The sequence below is a fragment of the Oncorhynchus kisutch genome, unplaced genomic scaffold (assembly GCF_002021735.2).
Source record: "Oncorhynchus kisutch isolate 150728-3 unplaced genomic scaffold, Okis_V2 Okis01b-Okis20b_hom, whole genome shotgun sequence".
Classification (NCBI taxonomy): Eukaryota; Metazoa; Chordata; class Actinopteri; order Salmoniformes; family Salmonidae; genus Oncorhynchus; species Oncorhynchus kisutch.
The window spans coordinates 9,999,063-10,026,742 of NW_022261978.1; the positions used below are offsets into that span (position 1 = coordinate 9,999,063).

Genomic DNA, 27,680 nt, shown 5'->3' on the forward strand with positions numbered 1-27,680 from the left:
AACGCTTCTTTCAACAGCAGCAACAGTTAGTCAGGGAGCTTGATAGACAAATAGCCGAACCAATAAAGCTCTTTAGACGCTTTAGTGTATATTAGCCACTGTGTTTTAAACCCACTTCTGTCGTCTAGTTAGTTATCCGATTTAATTTAATATTTATGCTGTTGTTGTTATTATTCAGCTAGCGGGCTGGTTAAGTTAGCATTAGCCTAGCTAACATCTCCGACCATGAGTTCACCAAGCTACTCTCCTTCTAATGAAGAGAAGGATATCACAGTAAATCAAGAAGTAGGGAGTGGGGCCGTTACTGTGAAAGAAGAGGAGGACGCGTTCAGAGTGAAAGACGAGGAAGATATCACAGTAAAACAAGAAGTAGGGAGTGGGGCTGTTACTGTGAAAGAAGAGGAGGACGCGTTCAGAGTGAAAGAGGAGGCTGATGTCACAGTAAAAGGAGAGGAAGATGCAGTTTATGGCGTGAAAGAGGAGGGGGAGGAGATTACTTTTACATCGAAAAAGGAGGAGGAAGAAGAGGAGGAACCTGGGTATCTGGGCCCGGTTTCCCAAACGCATCTTAAGGCATCCAATGGTTCTAACGATGAATTTAGCCATAAGATGGTTTTTAGAAACCGTTCCCTGATTAACACTGGTAAGTACTGTCTTAACAACAGAGGCACAAACTCTGCAGTTGAACTGATGTTAGGTGTTAAGGTGGAAATCTGCAATTGCTACATCCATATTGTGACTTTTAAATTATTTATTTACAGCCATTGATTCTTGAAGAATATAACACATGCCTCATGAGCTGAGGTCAACTGTTGTACCCCATCAGAACCCCAAATAAGCTTTAATATAATGTTTAGAAACAATGTAAATCAACACTGTATAGCAGTTAAGAACAAATTCTTATTTTCAATAACGGACTAGGAACAGTGGGTAAATTGACAGATTTGTACCATGTCAGCTCGGGGATATGAACTTGCAACCTTCCGGTTACTAGTCCAACTCTCTAACCACTAGGCTACCCTGCCGCCTCAACATGGTTAAAACTATAATGTAGGTCTGTCTGTAGTTACATATCTCCAACCCCATAATCTTTTATTACCAAAATAGTGGTGGAATTACAGATTTGTTATTGTTTGAACTGCAGATTGCTGGGTTTTGTGTTTTTTTTAAACAGCAACAAAATGGCTGCCCAGAGACTTGGTTAACAGCTGAGGGATGGGGGAAGGAGAAGTGTAATCACTCTCAAATTCATAGAGAACGATATTGAAGAAACCTTAACCCAACACCTAGCGACCTCGTCAAGAAGTTCAGACATCTTGGCGTAACAGTTATAAGGTGTTGATTTGACAGTCGCTGGACCCAGGTTTGAGTTCAGCTCAGGGCTACCCCCTGAATTCAATACACTATGAATACAAGGACTGGCCATCCATGAGGTCATATTGATAATTTAACCAGTTTTCTAGGCTAAATAGTATATTCTAGAATTCATCCATGATGTCATAATGATAGTTTAACCAGGTTTCTAGGATATAGTATATTCTAGAATTCATCCATGATGTCATAATGATAGTTTAACCAGGTTTCTAGGCTATATAGTATATTCTAGAATTCATCCATGATGTCATAATGATAGTTTAACCAGGTTTCTAGGATATATAGTATATTCTAGAATTCATCTATGATGTCATAATGATAGTTTAACCAGGTTTCTAGGATATATAGTATATTCTAGAATTCATCCATGATGTCATAATGATAGTTTAACCAGGTTTCTAGGATATATAGTATATTCTAGAATTCATCCATGATGTCATAATGATAGTTTAACCAGGTTTCTAGGATGTACAGTGGGGCAAAAAAGTATTTAGTCAGCCACCAATTGTGCAAGTTCTCCCACTTAAAAAGATGAGGCCTGTAATTTTCATCATAGGTACACTTCAACTATGACAGACAAAATGAGAAAAAAAATCCAGAAAATCACATTGTATGATTTTTTAATGAATTTATTTGCATATTATGGTGGATATGTATCTCCCTCATTTTTCAGAGTAAAAGCCTGAAACAATGCCTAAAGAATGACCACATGTAGAAGAAGCCATAGAGATCGTGACCTGGGTCCTAAGTCTTTGTATGGTGGATAGGCTTTCAATGGAAAAACAGCCTTTCAAAATAATAGTACTTCCTGGATGGATTTTCCTCGGGTTTTCGCCATATCAGTTCTGTTATACTCACAGACATTATTTTAACAGTTTTGGAAACTTTATATTTTCCATCCAAATCTACTAATTATATGCATGTCCTAGCTTCTCGGCCTGAGTAGCAGGTAGTTTAATTTAGGCACGCTTTTGATCCAAAATTCTGAATGCTGTCCCCTACCCTAGTGAAGTGAAGCATTCTATTTAATTAAATAATTAAGACACACAAATTACTCAACGTCATAACTAGAGGGAGCCGCTCGTCAACACAACCTGACCGGAGGGAGCCGCTCCTCAACATAACCTGACCGGAGGGGGCCGCTCGTCAACACAACCTGACCGGAGGGGGCCGCTCGTCAACACAACCTGACCGGAGGGAGCCGCTCGTCAACATAACCTGACCGGAGGGAGCCGCTCGTCAACATAACCTGACCGGAGGGAGCCGCTCGTCAACATAACCTGACCGGAGGGAGCCGCTCGTCAACATAACCTGAACGGAGGGAGCCGCTCGTCAACATAACCTGACCGGAGGGAGCCGCTCGTCAACATAACCTGACCGGAGGGAGCCGCTCGTCAACATAATCTGACCGGAGGGGGCCGCTCGTCAACATAACCTGACCGGAGGGGGCCGCTCGTCAACATAACCTGACCGGAGGGGGCCGCTCGTCAACATAACATTAAATTCAATTAAATATACCTTCCGGCAACCCGCCTCACCCAATGTGATACGGATCTGCTTTTTTTTTGGCCCTTATAGCTAGAACCTTCATCAGAAGCTAATTAGCTACTAGCTATTTAGTCATTGTTAGCCACTGCTAGCGGCCTTTACCTTTTTAGCTCAAACACCAGTCGCTTTTAGCCTGGATAATACCTGCCAGTCTGCACAGCGCGATATCAACCCTGAGCATATCGGACTGTTTTTCTCCACTACATCACTGTATTCCTGCCGTAAGCTCTGGACCATTACACCAGATAATCGCAGCTGGATAGCTGCCACCGAGTGGCCCAGCCTCGAAGCTAGCCTTGAGCCAGGCCCATCTCCCGGGCCTGCTCGGTGGACCCTATGATCACTCGGCTACACAGCTGATGCCTCCCAGACTCTTCACTAAGACGACTAGAAGCCACTACATCACCGGATTCCTGCCGTAAGCTCTAGACCTTTGCACCGGATTGGCTATAGTGGCCAACGCCCTTGTCCTGAAGCTAGCACCAGTTAGCCTCGAGCCAGGTGCATCTCCCAGCTAGCAAACAAAATTACTCCAGCTACAGTACCTCTTTTGCCAATTGGCCTGGGCCCTTTGTCGACACGGAGCCCCGTTGTCGGGCTGATGGAAAAGCCAAAGAGCATTTTACTGGTTGAAGTGTTTTTTAAGTGCAAAGAGGTTGATTTGCGATGACGATACAAACATTATATTAAGTAGGACGTTCAAACGAGGCTTACAATTTTAATCCAAAGTAGTGTGACATGCTCTCATAAGCAACCTGGACATGGAGGTTACTCCCCTGAGGTTTCCCCCATTCACATTCAGAATACATTGTGAAAAAACAAAATCTTTGCTCACCATTTTTGCTCCAGGAAGATATACTACATCCAAAACTATCGGTTTCTTCATTAGGGGGAACGAGTTTCTACCAAATTGCATGTGCATCGCCCTCGTGCCGCAATTTTAGCAAACACAGAAAGGTGCCTATGTTGGAGACCAAAAGTCGTCTGGCACACTTCTTAGGATTTCAACAACTTTAATAACTTTTTTTCTAGCCTACAATCATCGATGTTACTACTAATGTGAAAACAAGACAAAATATGACTATTCTTGCTCATTTTTAAGACAATTGTCAAATAATCATTACAGACAACAATTGTTGTACAACATCATGGCTACGCTGTTGGCATCACCTTTTACAGTGGATTTCCGCTGTTGTGGGCCTTTAACCATCTGTCTGACTTTGTTGTTCACACAGGAGAGAGACGGGACTACCATGGGTCCTCTGGGGAGCCTCAACAACCTCATGACGCTGACGAGGCAGAGAACAGTCTCTCCACATTAGAACACCCCAAGAAACACCTGCAGAGATCCACAGGGAAGATAACTCTCTGCTGCTCTGACTGTGGGAAGATATTCACCTCATCAGGCATTACAATTCATCAGCGAACACACACAGGAGAGAAACCTTATAGCTGTACTCAATGTGGGAAGAGTTTTACTACATTGAGCAATCTGACTCGTCACCAAAGAACACACACAGGAGAGAAACCGTATTGCTGTACTCAATGTGGGAAGAGTTTTACTCGGCTCAGCAGCCTGATAACACACCAGAGAATACACACAGGAGAGAAACCTCATAGCTGTACTCAATGTCGGAAGAGTTTTTCTCATTCATCAGGCCTGATATCACACCAGAGAACACACACAGGAGAGAAACCTTCTAGCTGTACTCAATGTGGGAAGAGCTTTACTCAACAGTGCAACCTGATATCACACCAGAGAACACACACAGGAGAGAAACCTTATAGCTGTACTCAATGTGGGAAGAGCTTTACTCAACAATGCAACCTGATATCACACCAGAGAACACACACAGGAGAGAAACCTCATAGCTGTGATCTGTGTAACAAGAGATACTCTGATAAAAGATCTCTGATCGAGCATCAGAAAATACATGGAGTTATTTCATGATATCAATTAATTAATGTCACAATGTAGAATGTTTTAACATTGTAGAAGGAGTAATTTAATGATGTCACAATGTAGGACCCTAAATGTTTCTCCCCTGTTCTATTGATTTCAACATGACATGGATATTATCCTCAGGGGAAAGATCCAGGCTCTGAATTGAGAGAGTAATATTTATGTGATTTAACTAAAAGTGACCCACGTGAATCAAAGTGAAACACTTCAAAATGTAGCTAGCTGTTTTCTACAAATTGTCCTCTAACCAGGGATGTACACATTACTCCCAGATTCCGTGTGGTTTTTGAGCTGTTGCAACCTCATCTCCCCTCTCTCGCTCAATTGATGTCAACGTGATATTGATGAGTGATGACAAATAAGTGCTGTTCCATTGTTTAGCGACCCCTAAATTTAAATGCAACAATCAAAAATGTAGCTGATTGTCTTCTGCAGGTTGTCCTCTAACCAGTGAGGTAAAATGTATCTCCCATTTCCATGTGTTTTTTGTTTTGTTTTACTTTCTAGAGCAGGTTCAACCTGATTTCCTCCCAAATCCATATGCGTTGCCATGGAACACAATTTATTTTGACTGCACTTTTTTCCGTATTGGAAATTAGTTTTGTTTGCGCTCGTTCCAAGGGGACGAGAGTTCTAGAAGCTAGTGGGTTTTAGGATTCTATTGAAAGAAAAATGAGAAAAAAATAATATGATTGTTTATTATTATTTAGGAATAGGTGTTTTTTCTTGTTTTTAATTGTTGACAGCCAGTAGACACAATGTTTATATTGGTGAAGGTGAAGCAGTGTAGTTGATTATAATGTGAAATTGAAGTTGTTTTCTGTTGGTGGTGAGCAAACTTGTCCAACAAAAATATAGGATAAATTTGTTGTCTTAAAGGGGAACAGGCTTTGGTTTTTCCATTTGTGTTTTGAGGTTGGACTTTAGCACGTATAGCTCGTTAGCATGTATAGCTCGTTAGCACGTTGGGCGCACAGATCGGTGTCACCTCGTTAGTCATTATGTGTTACACCTGTGCTGGCTTATTTCATCTCATTAGTGGTAAGCTGTTTCACCTGAGCTGGTCCAGGTTCTATTTAAGAGTGTCTGGCCCAGTCTTGTTACATGTGGAGAGTCAACACCTTTAGTTGCGCCAACTTTTTGTTTTTTTGGTCTTTAAGTTTGGTGTGGGTTTTTCTTTTGTTTGCCTCTTCTTGGACAGATTTAGTGGGTCTCATGGTGGGTGTCTTTTAGGTCCCAGTTGTTGTTACTAGTCAATTTTTAATCGACACCCTCAGTGTCTTTCAGAACCCCTCCAATTAACAAATATGTGCAAAAGCAAAACATATCTTAGTATGAAAAACAGTATCTTCCACTATGTTAAAATAGTACATGGTATGTACGTTTAGTATCACTTTTCAACCAACCCAGTTCATTTGTTGAAACTGAAATGTTTTGAAATCAACAATACGTCAAAAGATTCAACTACTGGATCAATCCCACTTTTCCAGCCTGCTGAAGGCGTGGTGGGAGGTAAACACCACCCCCGACTCTACCAGGGGCTTGAGGTGGTCTCCCACAGCTCTGCTTATGTCATGTTCTGTGAACTTGCTGTTCCATTTCTTGCCTGCCCTGTAACAAGGAAACACATTTAGTCAAATTATACAGATGCACAATCAAGTGCATCCTGTCGGGCTGTATCACCGCCTGGTACTACCTGCCCTCCAGGACACCTACACCACCCGATGTCACAGGAAGGCCATAAAGATCATCAAGGACAACAACCACCCGAGCCACTGCCTGTTCACCCCGCTATCATCCAGAAGGCGAGGTCAGTACAGGTTCATCAAAGCAGGGACCGAGAGACTGAAAAACAGCTTCTATCTCAAGGCCATCACTGTTAAACAGCCACCACTAACATTGAGTGGCTGCTGCCAACACACTGTCACTGCCACTGACTCAACTCCAGCCACTTTAATAATGGGAATTGATGGGAAATGTAAATATATCACTAGCCACTTTAAACAATGCTACCTTATATAATGTTACTTACCCTACATTATTCATCTCATATGCATACGTATATACTGTACTCTATATCATCTACTGCATCCTTATGTAATACATGTATCACTAGCCACTTTAACTATGCCACTTTGTTTACATACTCATCTCATATGTATATACTGTACTCGATATCATCTACTGTATCTTGCCTATGCTGCTCTGTACCATCACTCATTCATATATCCTTATGTACATATTCTTTATCCCCTTACACTGTGTATAAGACAGTAGTTTTTTTGGAATTGTTAGTTAGATTACTTGTTCGTTATTACTGCATTGTCGGAACTAGAAGCACAAGCATTTTGCTACACTCACATTAACATCTGCTAACCATGTGTATGTGACAAATAAAATGTGATTTGATTTAAAGAGAACAGAGATCATAAGAGAGGCAAGATCCTCACTGACATATGAGAAAGACTTCATATGGAGAATCCTCATAGGTAAATTTACTATTGCACTATACACTTTTTGTTAGACGAGAACCATATTTGAAACACAGGGGTCTTGACACCTCTGGATCACAGACAAAGCGGCAGTAAAACAGTGAGACATCAAGTACAGATGTGATTAGCAATACAAGGAAACAGCCAAGTACCAGTTACAATATATTGAGTCCATACACAGAGTTGGAAGTGCATTAGGATATTGGAATATTATATATATATTATTATATATTCCTGTAGCATCGGGTGGTGTAGGTGTCCTGGAGGGCAGGTAGTTTGCCCCCGGTGATGCGTTGTGCAGACCTCACTACCCTCTGGAGTGCCTTACGGTTGAGGGCGGTGCAGTTGCCATATATACCTTTTTACAGGGGAAGTTCGCAAGTTTCTGGAGCTGTGCCTAAACCACACTTTCACACTGACACTGCCCTGCTGCTTGCACCGGCCGCTTACTCGGGGACTGTAGATTGCTTACACTGAGTGCTTACTCGGGGACTGTAGATTGCTTACACTGAGTGCTTACACTGGGATGGTAGATTGCTTATTACGTCATCTTAGACCTGTGTCTAAATGGAAGCTTCTTATTCTAAATCTAGGTCATGCACTACTAACTCCCATTCTGCTGCTTCCGTGTTACTGTTGGCTGATTCTACTTAATGATACCAGCTGGTTGTTTCTACCACTTGAGGCGGCGTAGGTGGCATGTCAAGCGTCAGCTGGGAGAAGTCTATGATAGGTATCTCCTCTGCTTCCCCCTGTTGTCCAGTTTCTGCAGGTGTGGTCCATGGTTCCATGAGGTCCTGTGAATGCCTTGTGTTGCTGTCCCCATTGCTTGATGGAGTGGGCAGATTCTTTTAATCTCTTGTCACACCAGATATACGACATCCATAACTAGTGGTTTCCTCATTAGCATGGAGGAGTTTATGCAATGAAATTGCCCTCGTGCCTCAATTTTAGAAAACACAAAGGGGCCTGTATTGTAGACCAAAAGTCTTCTACCACACTGCTTAGAGTTTCAACAACATGAATAACTTAATTCTAATCTACAATCTTAGATGCTACTACTAATGTGAAAACAAGACAAAATATGACTTCTTGCTCATTTTAAGACAATAATTTTAACATTCATTACAGACATCAATTGTTGTACAACATCATGGCTATGCTGTTGGCATCAACTTTTACACTGGATTACCACTGTTGTGGGCCTTTAATCATCGGTCTGACTTTGTTGTTCACACAGGAGAGAGACGTGACTATCGTGGATCCTCTGGGGAGCCTCAACAACCTCATGATGCTGAGGAGACAGAGAAGAGTCTCTCCAGATCAGAACACCTCAATAAACACCCGCAGAGACCCACAGGGAAGAAATCTCACTGCTGCTCTGACTCTGGGAAGAGATTCACATCATCAGGCATTAAAATTCATCAGAGAACACACACAGGAGAGAAATCTTATAGCTGTGGTCAATGTGGGAAGAGATTTGCTACATCTGGCCACCTGACTCAACACCAGAGAACACACACAGGAGAGAAACCTTATAGCTGTGATCAATGTTGGAGGAGTTTTACAACATTAATCTCTCTGAAAGTACACCAGAGAACACACACAAGAAAGAAACGTTATAGCTGTGATCAATGTGGGAAGAGATTTTGTACAACTGGCCACCTGACTCAACACCAGAGAACACACACAGGAGAGAAACCTTATAGCTGTGATCAATGTGGGAGGAGATTTGCTACATATGGCAACCTGACTCGACACCAGAAAACACACACAGGAGAGAAATCTTATAGCTGTGGACAATGTGGGAGGAGATTTGCTACATCTGGCAACCTGACTCGACACCAGAAAACACACACAGGAGAGAAACCTTATATCTGTGGTCAATGTGGGAGGAGATTTAGTCGATCTGGAGATCTGACAGTGCACAAGAGAACACACACAGGAGAGAAACCTTATAGCTGTGGTCAATGTGGGAAGAGATTTGCTTCATCTGGCTCTCTGACTCTACACCAGAGAACACACACAGGAGAGAAACCTTATAGCTGTGGTCAATGTGGGAAGAGATTTGCTTCATCTGGCTCTCTGACTCTACACCAGAGAACACACACAGGAGAGAAACCTTATAGCTGTGGTCAATGTGGGAGGAGTTTTAGTCGATCTGGAGATCTGACAGTGCACAAGAGAACACACACAGGAGAGAAACCTTATAGCTGTGGTCAATGTGGGAAGAGATTTGCTTCATCTGGCTCTCTGACTCTACACCAGAGAACACACACAGGAGAGAAATCTTATTGCTGTGATCAATGTGGGAAGAATTTTAGTCGATCTGGAGATCTGACAGTGCACAAGAGAATACACACAGGAGAGAAACCTTATAGCTGTGATCAGTGTGGGAATAGATTTACTCAGTCACACAGCCTGATACACCACCAGAGAATACACACAGGAGAGAAACCTTATAGCTGTGGTCAATGTGGGAAGAGTTTTGTTCAAGCTTGCCATCTGACTCAACACCAGAGAACACACAGGATTGAAATCTCATAGCTATGACCAGAGATAATCTGATAAAAGATCTCTGATCAAATATTAGGAAATACATACATGAAGTAGTTGTTTCATGATTTCATTGAATTAATGTCACAATGTAGAATTTTTTAAACATTGTAGTAGGTGTATTGTAATGATTTCACAATGTAGAAGCCTAAACGTGTGCCCACTTATGAATTGATATCAACATGTTATGGATATTAGCCTCATGGGGAAAAATCCAGGCTCTGAAATGGAAGAGTACTATTTATGTGATTTAACAAAATTGACAAACAAAAAAAGAGTTTGGATCAAATCAAATGTATTTATAAAGCCCTTCTTATATCAGCTGATATCTCAAAATGCTGTACAGAAACCCAGCCTAAAGCCTAAAACCCCAAACAGCAAGCAATGCAGGTGTAGAAGCACGGTGTCTAGGAAAAACTCCCTAGAAAGGCCAAAACCTAGGAAGAAACCTAGAGAAGAACAAGGCTATGAGGGGTGGCCAGCCCTTTTCTGGCTGTGCCGGGTGGAGATTATAACAGAACATGGCCAAGATGTTCATAAATGACCAACCAGCATGGTCAAATAATAATAATCACAGTAGTTGTCGAGGGTGCAACAGATCAACACCTCAGGAGTAAATGTCAGTTGGCTTTTCATAGCCGATCATTAAGAGTATCTCTTCCGTTCCTGCTGTCTCTAGAGAGTTGAAAACAGCAGGTTTGGGACTGGTAGCACATCCGGTGAACAGGTCAGGGTTCCATAGCCGCAGGCAGAACAGTTGAAACTGGAGCAGCAACACGGCCAGCTGGACTGGGGACAGCAAGGAGTCATCATGCCAGGTAGTTCTGAGGCCTGGTCCTAGGGCTCAGGTCCTCCGAGAGTGAGAAAGAAAGAATTAGAGAGAGCATACTTAAATTCACACAGGGCACCGGATAAGACAGGAGAAGTACTCCAGATATATCAAACTGACCCTAGCCCCCTGACACACAAACTACTGCAGCATAAATACTGGAGGCTGAGACATGAGGGGTCAGGAGACACTGTGGCCCCATCCGATGATAGGGACAGGGCCAAACAGGAAGGATATAACCCCACCCACTTTGCCAAAGCACAGCCCCCACACCACTAGAGGGATATCTTCAACCACCAAATTTTTAAGTTTGTTGTGGGTTTTTCTTTTGTTTGCCTCTTGGGCAGATTTAGTGGGTCTCATGGTGGGTGTCTTTTAGGTCCCAGTTGTTGTTACTAGTCAACTTTCAGAGGACACAGAGCAAAACTTCAACATTATGTTATTGTACTTTTATTGTATCACATGGTTGTTTTATGTAACAGAATAGAGGGTTCTTAGAACTATTGTCTGTGTGTTCTACTGAGGATGTGCCTCTGGGAGAAAACACTGACAGGAGATTTACAATGACTTTTGGGTGATTAAAACCTAAAGAGACAGTATTCCAGATTATGAGTTAATGTTTCTGTTCTATATGGTACCAGGGAGAGATGACCCCAGGGCCAGACCCTGGTTTCTACACAGAGTAGTGTTTTTACAGCAGATACTGTCTGCTGAGAATTATAAGTATCTTTCATACAAATCTGAACCTTGTGACCCGTTCTATACATCTGTTGTTGGTCATGTAGGTTGAAAGGGGTGTATCTTAGCTATAAAAGACCTTTGTACTTTTGTCTCGTGGCTCTCAACGAATCATCTGGGGGTGATTTGTTGACCAGCCAATATTATTGTAGAGCACTCAATTGATTCACTTTATATGTGTGTGTGTTGTATTGACCTGCTCCCTTATTAATAAGTGAATAAAGATTTAGTTTAAGAATAAATCTGACTTGTGTGATAAGTTTGCTTCTCATTTGATATTAAAGAAATTAACAACCACATTTGGCAATGTGAATCTTGACTTGGTGACCGCTCCTGACGACCTGGGTAAATCGTCCTCGAGGGATCCCTCAAACTTGGAATCTCATGGAGACCACACTTCGGGAACGGAGCAGATGGACCCACCTTAGACCTGAGATGCAGCGAGCAGATTCTATACACCTAGTTTTTTTGAAAAAAAAAAAAAGTGAGTTTTTAGAAAATCCTCGTAGGCTCTGAGTGTGTATTCCTATGTGAGGGGGCACCTTGGAGGCGTAAACAGGGCCCAGTCAGGAGGCTCGGAGTGTGTATTCCTGTGTGGAGGTGTAAACAGGGCCCAGTCAGGAGGCTCTGAGTATAAATGTATGAGTTGCATTATCCTAGGAACTAACCATGAGATAGAAATGTGAAAATATTCCTGCAGGTAAAAATATTGTTGAAAAACTAATTGATTAGGTATGTTTGGGAATAGCATTGTGTGACTGATATGAGAGTTGTGTGAATGTGGAAATGAGTCTTAATCTGACGTTTGGATAGTAAAAAATATGCTTACTCAGATTATTGAAAATTAGATAATAAACGGGATGATATTTTAGAAAGCAGCGGAAGGTCTATAGTTCCTGGGAGGCTTGATTTTGCCGTGGTCTCTGAAAGGTTAGAGAACTGTTGAGGATCCTATGGTCATTGTCTGGGAAACAAAAGTTTATTTTTTTATTCTGCTGGGAGTATGTTTGGAGAGCTGCTGTGTAGCTATGGAGAGTCCTTGAAAAAGCTAATGGAATGGTTGTCGCAAGTCGCTGAGAATTTCTTACGTTTTATATGGATTCTGTGAATATGAAAATATGATGAATTGTATGTGGGTATATTGATTACTAGAGATTTGATGAAGTATTACTGGCATAATCATTAGATACAATTTAAACAACCCATATGTAGATGAACGTAGGTTTTGCGTTGGTATCTTTAATGGATAATTTGATAAAGATGAGGTTTAAGCATTATTAAACAGTCTACAAAGTCTGGGCAGTTGTCCCAGAAACTGATGGGAGTGTGTCCATTTTAGGATAAGTTATCCTAACGAGGTGACTATAAAACGCTAACTGGATTTTCTCCATCCCGGTACTACAATTGAAATAAAACTGCCCTTAAGGCCTGAAAATTCAGGGGGGGTGGTGTCTTCCCAGTATGAGAGGAGTTGCTATTGCAACAGTATAGCTTCCATCCCTCTCCTCGCCCCGACCTGGGCTCGAACCAGGGATCCTCTGCACACATCAACAACAGCCAACCTCAAGGCATCGTTTCCCATCGCTCCACAAAAGCCGCGACCTACTTCAAGGTCTCAGAGCGAGTGACGTCGCCGATTGAAACGCTAACTGGCTAGCCATTTCACATCGGTTACACTATATTTAATGAATACACATTTTTCCATAAAGTTAGAGTGAACCAAAGTGTCTGACTAAGTGTTGATGTTGAAGAAGCGTCCCATCCACTATATTATACGTCACAGTGGCAGAATCACCTGAAAGACGTACATCGTCATCTGCTGACTGGAGTCGGTATCGCAGTTGAGAAAATACTTTCAGACAAAAAGCTAAAAAGCGACTGCCCCTAAAAACCAACGACTCCCTTTGAAAAAGGGCTATGTGTCATCAGAAACATTTATAATTGTGTAAAAATGTACTACAAAGTGTAGCTAAATATAATATCTTTGGTCAGACCCCCTCAGCACGTGACGTCCAAGGACTATAGGGCGATATCAGGCCTGTCTGTTGTGGCCGCTATTTCACCCCATAATAGTCATCCCAAATGGGGCTGTGTATAACTACGTAAATGTCTCTCGGACAAGGTGACTTTCATCAATATACACTCTAAAAGGTAAAGGTTCCTGCAGTATCCTTTAGGGGTTCTTCAATTTGAAACTGTGGGGGAACCCCTAAAAAGTTATTTGAAAAACCTTTTGTGAGAACGTCTAAGTTCTTTGAAGAACCCCTTATCATGGTTCCTCAAAGAACCTTTTGGGGTTTATTTTTTTAACTCCCTGTCCACCCTCCCTCCATTATAAAAACATATTTTAATAATATTGACAATATTGACAATATTGTTTATTTAGTGGCACAACAAATGTGAATTAATATTTACAAAACTATTTACCAAACAAAACACATTACAAAATTGCAACATTTCTGCAGACATGTCAGACCATAATAAATAATACATTTACCTCATATAGTGCTTTTCATGACATTTAAAAATATATACAAATAATGATGTACAATAAAAACAACATACATTAAAAATGAATCATAGGTAAACTAACAACATTGTAGACTTGATGCTAAATACAGACTTTTCAGCTTTAGTGTGTATATCATATTCACTTAGTTATGTTAGGAAGTTTGCCATCTTTATGACTGGCCCTGGTAACTTCACCCAACTTCTCTTACCCCCAGAACACAGTAACTTAACAACATAAATGTTTTTCTGACATTTTGGGGAAATTTAAGGGAAAATTAAAAAAATACAGCCCTAGCGGAGCCCCAAGTCCCATGGAGACGTCCTCGAGGGCGTGGATGTTCTCCCCATCAAAGGCCAGCGGGATTTCACTCTCATGGTGAAATGGATTTCCGCCGTTGTGCAGTAAAGGAGTGAAGAGCGGTGAAATCTGTGTCAACAAAAGTAAGAAAAGATGAATACACATACAATTAACAAAGACCATAACAAATGTTCAGCTGTAGTTTTATATAAGCATGCACACCTATGTTTATGAAGAAACAGATGATTGGTGCATAAGCATACCTTGTCACGGACATAAAGGCCACTCGGGTCCTGAAGAGGTTGGGCAAGAGCAGAATCGCTGCTGTGGTCTCCAGTCCTAGTAAAGCATTGATCTTACTACACTTGCCAGTTTTATTACAAAATACATTAGAGAAAGGGAAGGAATACCTCTTCTGTATTTTCCTTCAGGGACTGTCAAAATAGCAGGATGATGTCCTCACCCCTGCCTCGCCTCTCTACCTCTGCTAGTCATTGAATTCTCTTTTTGTCTATATCCATTCAATGGACTTGATTCATTTCTGAGATGTTCTGAAAAGATAATTAAGATAATTAACGCGGACATGTAACGTTTCCAAAATGGGATAGTATTGTCCATGTAACGTTTCCAAAATGGGATAGTATTGTCCATGTAACGTTTCCAAAATGGGATAGTATTGTCCATGTAACGTTTCCAAAATGGGATAGTATTGTCCATGTAACGTTTCCAAAATGGGATAGTATTGTCCATGTAACGTTTCCAAAATGGGATAGTATTGTCCATGTAACGTTTCCAAATGGGATAGTATTGTACATGTAACGTTTCCAAAATGGGATAGTATTGTACATGTAACGTTTCCAAAATGGGATAGTATTGTACATGTAACGTTTCCAAAATGGGATAGTATTGTCCATGTAACGTTTCCAAAATGGGATAGTATTGTCCATGTAACGTTTCCAAAATGGGATACTATTGTACATGTAACGTTTCCAAAATGGGATAGTATTGTACATGTAACGTTATGCCCCCTTGTGAGTTAATAGTGTTGATGGCTGTAGCAGGCTATATAAAGAGAAAGACCTCCATTGACGATTCAGTTCGTTGTACATCTCGTCTGGACAGGTCACCGTCCTTACCTAGTTAGTTAACGTTTGCTAGTTCATTATCACAAAACTGAGAACTGCTCTAGATTGGAAACTTACGTTAATGAGTGTAAAGCCATGTTGGCTTTATGGAAACGATATACAATATATGGGAACGAATATAGTTGAGGGAAATAATGCAAACCTTGTTGTGCCTAGTTAGGACATAACGTTATCTAGCTAGATAACCGAACTGTACTGTAGCTCATACAACGCCGACGGTCAAACCCGGCTTTCTAATATTTACGGTAATTAACTATAGTAACGTTACGGAAGATATTCACAGAAAACCATCATTGTCTTCGTTATTCATTATTAGTACGTTATATTATTGTAATTATTATTTCTAGACATATTCAGAGGCAAACATCAACCCAACTGAACCTTTTTATCTTGTTGTCGCATCCAAACTTGTCACCATCGTTTTCAGTTGTAATTGCGAAGTTCCCGGAAAAAGTCCAGCAACAACGGAGGTTCCTCGATGAACCCACCTTCTAACAAGTGCTTTGAAGTACCTTTTGGGGCTGTTTTTCATTGACCAAGAACCCTACGGTTCTTAGGGGATCCGAGAACAACTCCAGTTGAACCCTTCATTTTTGGAGTTGTAATCGAATCTATTTACTCTCAGATTCAAAACATGATGATTAGCATCAACGAACTGATGTTGAACTGGGCAGTCAGCTGCTGCTGCTCCAATACAGTAAGAGGTGAGACATGAACTGATGTTGAACTGGGCAGTCAGCTGCTGCTGCTCCAATACAGTAAGAGGTGAGACGGTGAACTGATGTTGAATCATGATAATTACGTTAATTAAAATTAATTAGTGAAACTGTTAAAAAAAAATTGTGTATGGCATATTAAATATATTAGGCTATTATTATCATATAGAAACATCATGGAATATTGTACATCATATTAGCATCAACATACATTATTGTTTCATTAGATTTCACATAATAAAGATATTTCATATTTAAAAGTCCAGAAGTCAGAACCCATCACCTGCTATGTAAAAGAGACAGAAGAATGCACAATGGTCAATGCTATCTGGGATCCTTGGGACATCCCTACACTAAACCCTACCTTAACCATTGTAAATGTCAACTTCAACGGGCTAGTGACTTCCCAAGGATCTATCTCTACCTGAAAATACACAATCTAAGTGATAAATAGTTGGTATTCAGCAGTCATAAAGCCTTATTTCCTTTAATGAACTACTGAAATAATGATTTTGTCAGACAGCAGCTCTACACTTTATTGACTGACTGATCCATTCATCCTTCCATTCCTCCTCAGCCTTCCTCTCCTCTGAAGACCCAGTGATGGTGGAGCTCAGTCAGAGAGCTGTTGAGGGACTGGTTAGGAAGAACACTTCTACAGCCAGAGAGGTGAGAGGTCAAAGATGGTAAATATTTATGTCCCCTTAATGGTTCATCACGTTAGCAAAAGGTAATATGTTCCATCATCCATGTTTATTTACATTAGTACAAATTGTCCACTGATATTGGTGTAATTTCTCACCCCTTTGGCTGTATGAAAGTTCATTTTCCCTCAGACACAAACATTTGTTCTTTGATATTATGTTTACTTTTCCCCACATCTCTTTACATTGCTTATGCATATTTGGTGGCTTGACTGCGTCCAAGGCCCATCCTGTTAGATCTGAACCTAATGGAGCGATCGGATGACAGAAATCACATTTAGGTGCCAGGTGTAACTGAGGCCATAAATGCTCCATATCCATTACTTTGAGAGTTTTATATAATATTACTAAATATATTTCTTTCTGTGTTGCAGGGGCAGTCAAGAAATGGAACGGCAAGGCCACAGAACATGACATAAGCAGAGCTGTGGGAGACCACCTCAAGCCCCTGGTAGAGCCGGGGGTGGTGTTCACCACTCCACCACGCCTTCAGCAGGCTGGAAAAGTGGGATTGATCTGTTTGATCCATTTGTCTGTTTCAGTTTTCAGTAGTTGAATCCTTTGATGTATTGTTCATTTAAACATTTTTCATTTTCAACAAATGCACTGGGTTGGTTGAAAAGTGATACTAAACTTACATACCATGCACTGAATTGATACTGTTTTTCATACTAAGATGGACCATGCGCTATAATGACAAGGTAGAAGACAGTGGTGAGGTTTCTCTTCTGTGTATACTCGCTGGTGTATTCTCTTGTGTAGTTTAAGTGAATCTGATCTTGAGTAACTCTTCCCACGTTCAGAGCAGTGGTGAGATTTCTTCCCTGTGGGTTTCTGCAGGTGCTTCTTGAGGTGTTCTGATCTGGAGAGACTCTTCTCTGCCTTGTCAGCATCATGATGTTGTTCTCCTGTGTGAACAACAAAGTCAGACAGATGGTTAAAGGCTCAAAACAGCAGAAATCCACTGTTTATTTGAGTTAAAAGGTGATGCCCAGAGCGTACCCATGAAGTTGTACAACAATTGACGTCTGTTAAATTATTTGACAAATGTCTTAAAACAGTCAAGTGAGCAACAATTTTGTTTTCACATTAGTAGTAACATCGATGATTGGAGGATAGAAACAAGTTATTAAAGTTGCTGAAACTCTAAGCAGTGTGTCAGACGACTTTTAGTCTCCAATTTTGGCCCTTTTCTGTGTTTAATAAAACTGCAGCACGAGGGCGGCGCACACACAATTTGGTTGCAGAAACTCCTCCCTGCTAATGAGGAAACTGCTAGTTATGGATGTAGTATATCTGGTAATGAGGAAACCACTAGTTATGGATGTAGTATATCTGGTAATGAGGAAACCACTAGTTATGGATGTAGTATATCTGGTAATGAGGAAACTGCTAGTTATGGATGTAGTATATCTGGTAATGAGGAAACCACTAGTTATGGATGTAGTATATCTGGTAATGAGGAAACCACTAGTTATGGATGTAGTATATCTGGTGATGAGGAAACCACTAGTTATGGATGTAGTATATCTGCTAATGAGGAAACCACTAGTTATGGATGTAGTATATCTGCTAATGAGGAAACCACTAGTTATGGATGTAGTATATCTGCTAATGAGGAAACCACTAGTTAATCATGTAGTATATCTGGTAATGAGGAAACCACTAGTTATGGATGTAGTATATCTGGTTGGAGCAAAAAATGGTGAGCCAAGATTTTAGTTTTTCACAATGTATTCTGAATATTACAGCGCAAGATCAGGAGAGCTACTGAAGGAAACTCACATTAAGCTCTGTGTCTATTCACTAATTCACCACCTTGGCGACACAATGCTGACTGAGGTATGAGTAAAACATGACATATTGTTTCCTAACCATTCACAATGCTGACTGAGGTACGAGTAAAACATGACATATTATTTCCTAACCATTCACAATGCTGGCTGAGGTACGAGTAAAACATGACATATTATTTCCTAACCATTCACAATGCTGGCTGAGGTACGAGTAAAACATGACATATTATTTCCTAACCATTCACAATGCTGACTGCGGTACGAGTAAAACATGACATATTGTTTCCTAACCATTCACAATGCTGGCTGAGGTATGAGTAAAACATGACATATTATTTCCTAACCATTCACAATGCTGGCTGAGGTACGAGTAAAACATGAAATATTATTTCCTATTTGTAAAAATGGCAAGGCTTTAGCTCAGGGGGCTTCTCCATTGTTGAGGAAAGCAGGGGAAGTGTTGCGAGTAACACAACTGCCTGAGATGTGGGGGAAGGGAAGCTGCTCACTGATTGGTTGTAGTGACAAGGGTCCCTCCAGAAATCTATCATTATTCCAACTGACATGTCAAATTCACAAATTCTACAGCATAACGACAGTTATGTCTTAAGTGTAAAACTAACAATGACTCAATAATCCTTCTGGGAATGTTACGATGTCATAAAGTTATGGGAGGAGTTCGAAAGTTGGCTGTCAGAAGTACAGTGTTATAATGTAAATTTAATTTAAATAGGTCTGTCTGCATATTTCAAGACATGGAATATGTACCTGATGGTTGGATGATACTTTTCTAATCAGTCATCTTAAATATTATACTTCAAACCTGGAAATCAACCAATCCTCTGTTGTTAATTCAATAGAAAGGTAAAATGGCTTTATTATCTAAAAGTTGAAAGTGACGGAGAGAAATAAAATGGTGCTGATGCGGCGCTGGAGACGGGGGTGTGTTCTAGTGGGTCTGGGCAGGTGTGATGTAGTTAATGGAGATGGAGGTGTGTTCTAGTGGGTCTGGGCAGGTGTGATGTAGTTAATGGAGATGGGGGTGTGTTCTAGTGGGTCTGGGCAGGTGTGATGTAGTTAATGGAGATGGAGGTGTGTTCTAGTGGGTCTGGGCAGGTGTGATGTAGTTAATGGAGATGGGGGTGTGTTCTAGTGGGTCTGGGCAGGTGTGATGTAGATAATGGAGATGGGGGTGTGTTCTAGTGGGTCTGGACAGGTGTGATGTAGTTAATGGAGATGGGGGTGTGTTCTAGTGGGTCTGGGCAGGTGTGATGTAGATAATGGAGATGGGGGTGTGTTCTAGTGGGTCTGGACAGGTGTGATGTAGTTAATGGAGATGGGGGTGTGTTCTAGTGGGTCTGGGCAGGTGTGATGTAGATAATGGAGATGGGGGTGTGTTCTAGTGGGTCTGGACAGGTGTGATGTAGTTAATGGAGATGGGGGTGTGTTCTAGTGGGTCTGGACAGGTGTGATGTAGTTAATGGAGATGGAGGTGTGTTCTAGTGGGTCTGGGCAGGTGTGATGTAGTTAATGGAGATGGGGGTGTGTTCTAGTGGGTCTGGGCAGGTGTGATGTAGTTAATGGAGATGGGGGTGTGTTCTAGTGGGTCTGGGCAGGTGTGATGTAGATAATGGAGATGGGGGTGTGTTCTAGTGGGTCTGGGCAGGTGTGATGTAGATATGGAGATGGGGGTGTGTTCTAGTGGGTCTGGACAGGTGTGATGTAGTTAATGGAGATGGGGGTGTGTTCTAGTGGGTCTGGGCAGGTGTGATGTAGATAATGGAGATGGGGGTGTGTTCTAGTGGGTCTGGACAGGTGTGATGTAGTTAATGGAGATGGGGGTGTGTTCTAGTGGGTCTGGGCAGGTGTGATGTAGATAATGGAGATGGGGGTGTGTTCTAGTGGGTCTGGACAGGTGTGATGTAGTTAATGGAGATGGGGGTGTGTTCTAGTGGGTCTGGACAGGTGTGATGTAGTTAATGGAGATGGGGGTGTGTTCTAGTGGGTCTGGGCAGGTGTGATGTAGTTCATGGAGATGGGGGTGTGTTCTAGTGGGTCTGGGCAGGTGTGATGTAGATAATGGAGATGGGGGTGTGTTCTAGTGGGTCTGGACAGGTGTGATGTAGTTAATGGAGATGGGGGTGTGTTCTAGTGGGTCTGGGCAGGTGTGATGTAGATAATGGAGATGGGGGTGTGTTCTAGTGGGTCTGGACAGGTGTTATGTAGTTAATGGAGATGGGGGTGTGTTCTAGTGGGTCTGGGCAGGTGTGATGTAGATAATGGAGATGGGGGTGTGTTCTAGTGGGTCTGGACAGGTGTGATGTAGTTAATGGAGATGGGGGTGTGTTCTAGTGGGTCTGGGCAGTGAATGTTTGTATGATGTCGTTTGTATGTTTTGTATTGTTTATAAAATATCAAATACAATATTTTAACATTTCCAATGCAAAGTAACACCTCACACTTCTATTTTAGGAGTTATTACATTAAACCAATCAGAATTCAGAAGAATGCCAAAGTCAGGTGTGAAGTAATATACAGGACCAGCCTATTCCCTATGATGTCAACTACAACATAAATAACTTCAAATGTAGAACTTTAAGTTAAAAATTATTTGCGCTCATGACTTGGGTGATTAAAGTAAACCACAGTTTTGGAAATATATAATGCCATCTAACCAAATATCAAAGAATGTTAGCTATATGCAGTTATCTTAGCCAGCCAGCTAACACAAGCTATTTAGCCAACTAGCTATTAGCCTAACCAGCATAGTACGGTTATGGTCAGTGAGACCAACTACAGGAGACCAGTTAGAACCCAACTAACAGTAAGCCAAGGTGGAAAAAGTTACAAAACTCCCGTAGTCTAATTCACAGAAAACATGCTGAAAAGTAGTGATGGTTGAAACAAATCTTCCTGAAGCATTGACTCTTTCCAGCCAATTGTGTCAAAAATAGGTTCATTACTCAAGGCTTTGAGCGACACAGAATTTAGAACAGCCACATTATTATAGATGAAGTCCCACACCGTAGCAGCGAAGCCTTTATGTCATATATACATTTATAAATAATAATGAGTAGTTATTTCTGATGCAAGGTGATTTGTAAATTAGTCAGTCAGCAGTCAGCAGCCACCTGCACTGTCGGCTGCAATGTCGAACGAGCCCAAATTAATCAATACCAATCAGGTGTTCGACGAAATGATACTTCAGACGTCATTGATCACGTGCTGCTGATAAAGGGACACTGCTTTGAATTATACTTAGCGACTTCAGTACATGCCTCATAGCTCCAGTCTCAAACTTAACCCCGTTCCTGCTGAAGAAGAGGAGGTCTGCTGGATGGAGAAGGAAGCTCTCGTGAAAGAGGAGGAGGCTGTTGCAATACAAAAACAAGTAGAGGTTGAGGCTGTTACCGTGAAAGAAGAAGAGAAAGACGTCTCATTTAAAGAAGAGGGAAAACTCGTTCAGAATGAAAGAGGGCGACGACGTTTCAGTGAAAGAAGCAGAGGGGGAGGTGACTGTGTCATCGAACAATGAAGAAGAGGAGGAAACTGGATATCTGTGCCCGGTTTCCCAAACGCATCTTAAGGCGTCCGATGGTTCCAACGATGAACCGGCCCTGATTAACACTAGTAAGTACTGTCTTAACAGAAGCACAAACTCTGCGGTTGTTGAACTGATGTGTGGTGTTAAAGGGGACATTTGCAACTGCTACATCCATATTTTGACTTTTAAATTATTTTATTTATAGGCATTGATTCTTGAAGAATATAACGCATGCCTCATGAGTTTATTTCAACTGTTTACCCCATACGCTTAGTACTTTCGGGCCATAATGAAATTCTTCAGGAAATGTGCTTCACACCGTTTTCAGATTTGAAGAAAATGGAGGAAAATATTCAGCCAAAGTACAACGAGAGCGGATACAAATGAACTGCTTTAAATAATCGACAAATGTTGCGCAATGTAATAAAGTAATAACTTTTCAAATAAGTTACGTTACACGTTATGTTAGCTACACTATCCTTACAAAATGCATAGCATAGCTTTACAGCAGTATGTATCGGTATGTTAACTAGGTACCTAACGTTAGTTGGCTACTTATACATCAAACCTGCCAGTTTAGTAACTATATTCTAATTAACTACCCAATGTTTATTGACTTGATTAGAGAGCAGAATTACTGATGAATTTAATAACTTGTTGACTATGGCCGGTGTCAGTAAACATCTGCAAAAAAGCTCAAATTAAACTGTTGCCAGCAGCACAGTTAGTCACCAACGCTCTGGATAACATGAAAACAGCCTAACCAGCTCTGCTAGGGCAAGTAAAATGGTAAGAGTGAGTTTTTCTCTGATTTGTGTCTAGCAAGCTATCCAACGTTAGCCAGTTAGCTTGGGTGCTTTACTGTCATTGTGAGGTCAGAACGCTTGGATCGACCCTACTCCTCAGCCATATAGTATTAGTTTACAAACAGTGGCGTTATACGAGCTTATGTTTTGGTTTCTGGTGGGGTAATACGGCTGAAATGCTCTGCCGCTGCTTTTGTGGAGTGATGGGTAACGTTGTGTGCAGAGGGTCCCTGGTTCGCGCCTGGGTATGGTCGAGGGGACGGTCTAAAGTTATACTGTTAAAGTTATACTGTTACACAAGTTATTGGTCAAATAATGTTAGCTGCTAATCGCTAGTTAGCAGGCTAGCTAGCTTGCTAAATGTATTAAGAGTCAGAGCAAACGTAGCTAGCTAATACTGCCTGGGACCAGTGCTGTTGTAGGCGAAGATAAGCATGTTTGTGCAGCGGTATCGTATCGGAGAGGAGTAAGCGGAAGTATGAAGATGTTTGCTAGCTAGCAGGCTACATGAATTAAGAAAACAACATGTAATGTAACATCTAATTAGGGGTCAACTGGAAACAATGACCAACTCTTTGGTTCCAACACATCTTCTTCTCTGAGGTTCATTGTCAGACTACACTCATCAGGTGTATTGCTGCCACCTACTGTATGGGGTTATAAAAAATTACCAAAACGCAAAAAGAAATGGGATTAAAAAATCATACTAATTACGTAAAATAAACACCTAACCAAATTCACTCCAATACCCTGAATTTCAAACAAAAATGGTACTATTCAGATCCCTACACAGGTTCAGGAACCTGGGAGGGGGAACTTCTTCATTCAGTTCTCCCTGTAACATTTTGTCTGAAGTCCTGGAGATCCAGAAATCCATTTGCCGCCTTCACAATGATGTCTAGCTTCTTAGATGTTTATTAGTTTATTATTAATGCAATTTATCACTGCAGCAGTGAGGGCAATGCAAACACAATTTTGGAAACTGGTAGTTGTGGACGAAGGTTACTAATAATTTATTAATGCATTTTATCACTTGCTCTATAAACACAACAAAGTCCACCTCTTTCACTATTTGTCTGATGGGATCCTTCTCCTGCATGGCTTCACTGCAGACTGTGGGACATGAACTACCTTCTCCTCTCTACTCCTTCGGCTATTTTCACTGCCTCCACATAGGACACCTGCTGGATGGGCCTGATCATCCTAGCTACTACGACCTCCTTCAGTTCACTCCGGGAACTCGGGAACGTGATTCCCATCACAATTCCAACATGTTTCATCTCACTATGACATATTTATTCCTTCGTCAAACACTTGCCACAGGTCCAAATTGCAGCGGCTTCTGTATAGGTTTTACATAAGATGGGAGAACCACTTCACCAAACCACACTAAAACCTTTCGTCTATCATTAATTTTAATCCACCTACCTGAAATGTTTAACCTAAACCACACAAAGCTTTCTCCTTTTGCGCTGTTGACACCCAATCGGCATCATACTACTCCTGGTCACTCGAACCGATTCCACTTACCCAATTCATCCTTTGCCATCTTTGAGACCGTTAACAGGTCACCCACAAAAACATCCTTGCTGATGATTCCCACTCCGACCCTAAACTGCTGTTCATTACCAACTTTAGCCCTTTTCACTCCACTGTTCTTCACCATCGTCCACTCAGTCTCACCAACTGTACTCACGCCAAGATAATCCCTCAATGCTTCCTCCATTGCTCCTCCTTTCATCCCCCGGACACCCTCGCTCTGTGCTGTGAAAGATGTGAGAGTTTGTGTTCTCAAAGTAGCATCTATATTGTTCTCATTCCATCTATATTGTTTTTATTCCAGCACATCTGTTGTTTCACCAACTTGTTAACCCTTTCGTCTGCACTACTTGCTGTCATTTCCCTTCCTGATTTTCCTCTCTTTGATGTCTCCACCATGCTCCTACTCTGTCAGTAATTCCTCCCTGGTTTATTAATTGTTAGTCATGTCAAACAACAATATATTAAAGGTGCTGCACATTCTATTCCAAATCTAGAATTAGAATATTCTTTGTTTCCATGATTTCAACAGTTCACCAGTTAACTAAGCCTATAATGTGGACACCAAGGATGTGGATACCAAGGAACTTGAAGCTCTCAACCTGCTCTACTACAACCCCTTCAATGAGAATGGGGCATGCTCAGTGTTTAGTTCCAGGGTCCTTCACTTAGTGATGCTCTTTGAAGGACTATGGTGTTGGACGCTGAGCTGTAGTCAATGAACAGCATTCTCACATAGGTGTTCCTTTTGTCCAGGTGGGAAAGAGCAGTGTGGAGTGCAGTAGAGATTGCATCATCTGTGGATCTGTTGGGACGGTATGCAAATTGGAGTGGGTCTAGGGTTTCCGGGATAATGGTGTTGATATGAGCCATGACCAGCCTTTCAAAGCACTTCATGGCTACAGACGTGCGTGTTATGAGTCGGTAGTCATTTAGGCAGGTTGCCTTCGTCCATGTGCCCAAGAACACTATGGTGGTCTGAAACATGTTGGTATTACAGACTCAGACAGGGGGTGAAAATGTCAGTGAAGACCCTTGCCAGTTGGTCAGCGCGTGCTTGGAATACACATCCTGGTAATCCATCTGGCCCTGCGGCCTTGTGAGTAAGACCTTTAAACAGGTTAACATTCACATCGGCTGCGGAGAGCGTGATCACAAAGTCGTCCGAAACAGCTGATGCTCTCATGCATGTTTCAGTGTTACTTACCTCGAAGCGAGCATAGAAGTTATTTAGCTCGTCTTGTAGGCTTGTGTCACTGGGCAGTTATCGTCTGGGCTTCCCTTTGTAGTCTGATGTGGCAAGCCTGACACATCCAAGGGTTGGAGCCGATGTTCAAGGGGTATAGCAATCTCCCCAGGGTAGCAGTAATACGTTGAGATTTGTCCACAAAGTGATACCCCTCCCATAGGTGGCTCATTATTGGGATTCATTGCTGATTCCTACCTGTAGCTCACTATGAAGTGTCTATTGATACAGGTAAAGGGCCCTGTTGCAGATTGGTGGTTGGTAGCCGAGTCGAGGGAACCAGCAGGGTTGGACACGGCCATGTTATTATTCCACACAGTCTCTGTGGTTCATATGAACCCCGTTCCTGGGAATTAGATTTGATTAGAAATCGTCCCAGTCTGTTACCACAGAAGGGGTCCGTTTGTCCCATTTCCAGCTAGGTTGAGAGGCGCTTTGATTTTCAGAGTCAGTTTATTTTGGCACTGTCCATATGTAGCTTGTTTTTGGTCACAGAATGGCTGAATAAGTGCAACATTTACCTGGAGCTAACTATGCAGAGCATAGGACATATTGAATGACTAGCTTCCCTCCAGGCCTGAGGGCACACGCTCTCCAGTAGGCTTAAATTAAAGATACGGAAAATAGGAGTGGAAATAGTCCGCTATTATCCTCAGTAAGTTTCCATCTAGATTGTCAGACCCTGGTGGCTTGTCATTGTTTATGGACAACAATAATTTATTCACCTCTTCCACACTGACTTTACGGAATTCTGAATTACAATGCTTGTCTTTCATAATTTGGTCAGATATACTTGGAAGTGTAGTGTCAGCGTTGTTGCTGGTATGACATGCCTACGTTTGCTAATCTTGCCAATGAAAAATCATACAAGTACTGGGCTTTGTGATGAATGAGCCATCTGATTCAGTTAATTTTTTTCCTAACATTGTATGTAAGGTTCTCAAATGCTTTTTACTATCATTCTTGTCATCTATCTTTGTTTCATTTTGTCGTTTTTCTTTTTATTCAGTTTAGTCACATGATTTCTCAATATGCAGGACGTTTGCCAATCGTTGTACAGCCAGACTTATTTGCCATTCCTTTTGCCTCATCCTTCTCAACCATGCCATTTTTCAATTCCTCATCATTCCACTGGGATTTAACAGCTTTTACAGTAATTTTCTTAATGGGTGCATGCTTATTAGTAACTGGAATAAGCAATTCATAAATGCGTGCAGCTTCTGGTTGCTCCTCATTACACACCACAGAGCAGCAAATATTCTTTACATCATCAACGTAGGAATCACCTGTTTTTATTAAATAATTGAGACACACAAATGACTCGAGGGAACCAGAGATCAAGATAACATTGTATAAAATATTCTAGGTCTGTCTGAAACAACATGATAACGGGGCGGCCTAGTGGTTAGAGTGTTGGACTCGTAACCGAAAGGTTTGCAAGTTCATATCCCCGATCTGACAATGTACAATCTGTCGTTCTGCCCCTGAACAGGCAGTTAACTCACTGTTCCTAGGCCGTCATTGAAAATAAGAATTTGTTCTTAACTGACTTGCCTAGTTAAATAAAGTTTAAAAAAAATATATACAAAAAATAAACAACATTGTATAAAATATTCTGGGCTCTCAGTTTCCTGCACCAGTGAGTTTGGAACAGACACAGCTGTAGGCTATTTGTGAAGGGGATAAGAAGTAATCAGGTATTGTATGACATTTCCACTGGATCAGAGCAGAGCATTACATTTTTGCCTTTCATGTCGAGTGGTTATCAAGAGTGAGAGCTGGAAATATTTTACTCTAATCAATAGTTCCTCAAAGTATTTGTAAGACTTTGTTTTTCTTGCTGTTTGAGTGAAAAGAAATTACTTTGAGAAGCTC

At 41.4% G+C, this 27,680-nt stretch overlaps 1 protein-coding gene across 1 annotated transcript in view; it reads left to right on the plus strand.

Annotated features, from left to right (window-relative positions):
* Window positions 1-27,680, plus strand: part of LOC109886149 (zinc finger protein 2 homolog) — a gene marked incomplete at its 3' end in the record, with an annotated part of 33,901 nt that continues 6,221 nt past the window's right edge. Inside the window, exons 1-3 of the mRNA XM_031811101.1 lie at window positions 1-643; window positions 4,158-4,856; window positions 9,065-9,867. Coding sequence (XP_031666961.1) covers window positions 226-643; window positions 4,158-4,856; window positions 9,065-9,867 — 1,920 coding nt within the window. The remainder of the gene's footprint in view (window positions 644-4,157; window positions 4,857-9,064; window positions 9,868-27,680) is intronic.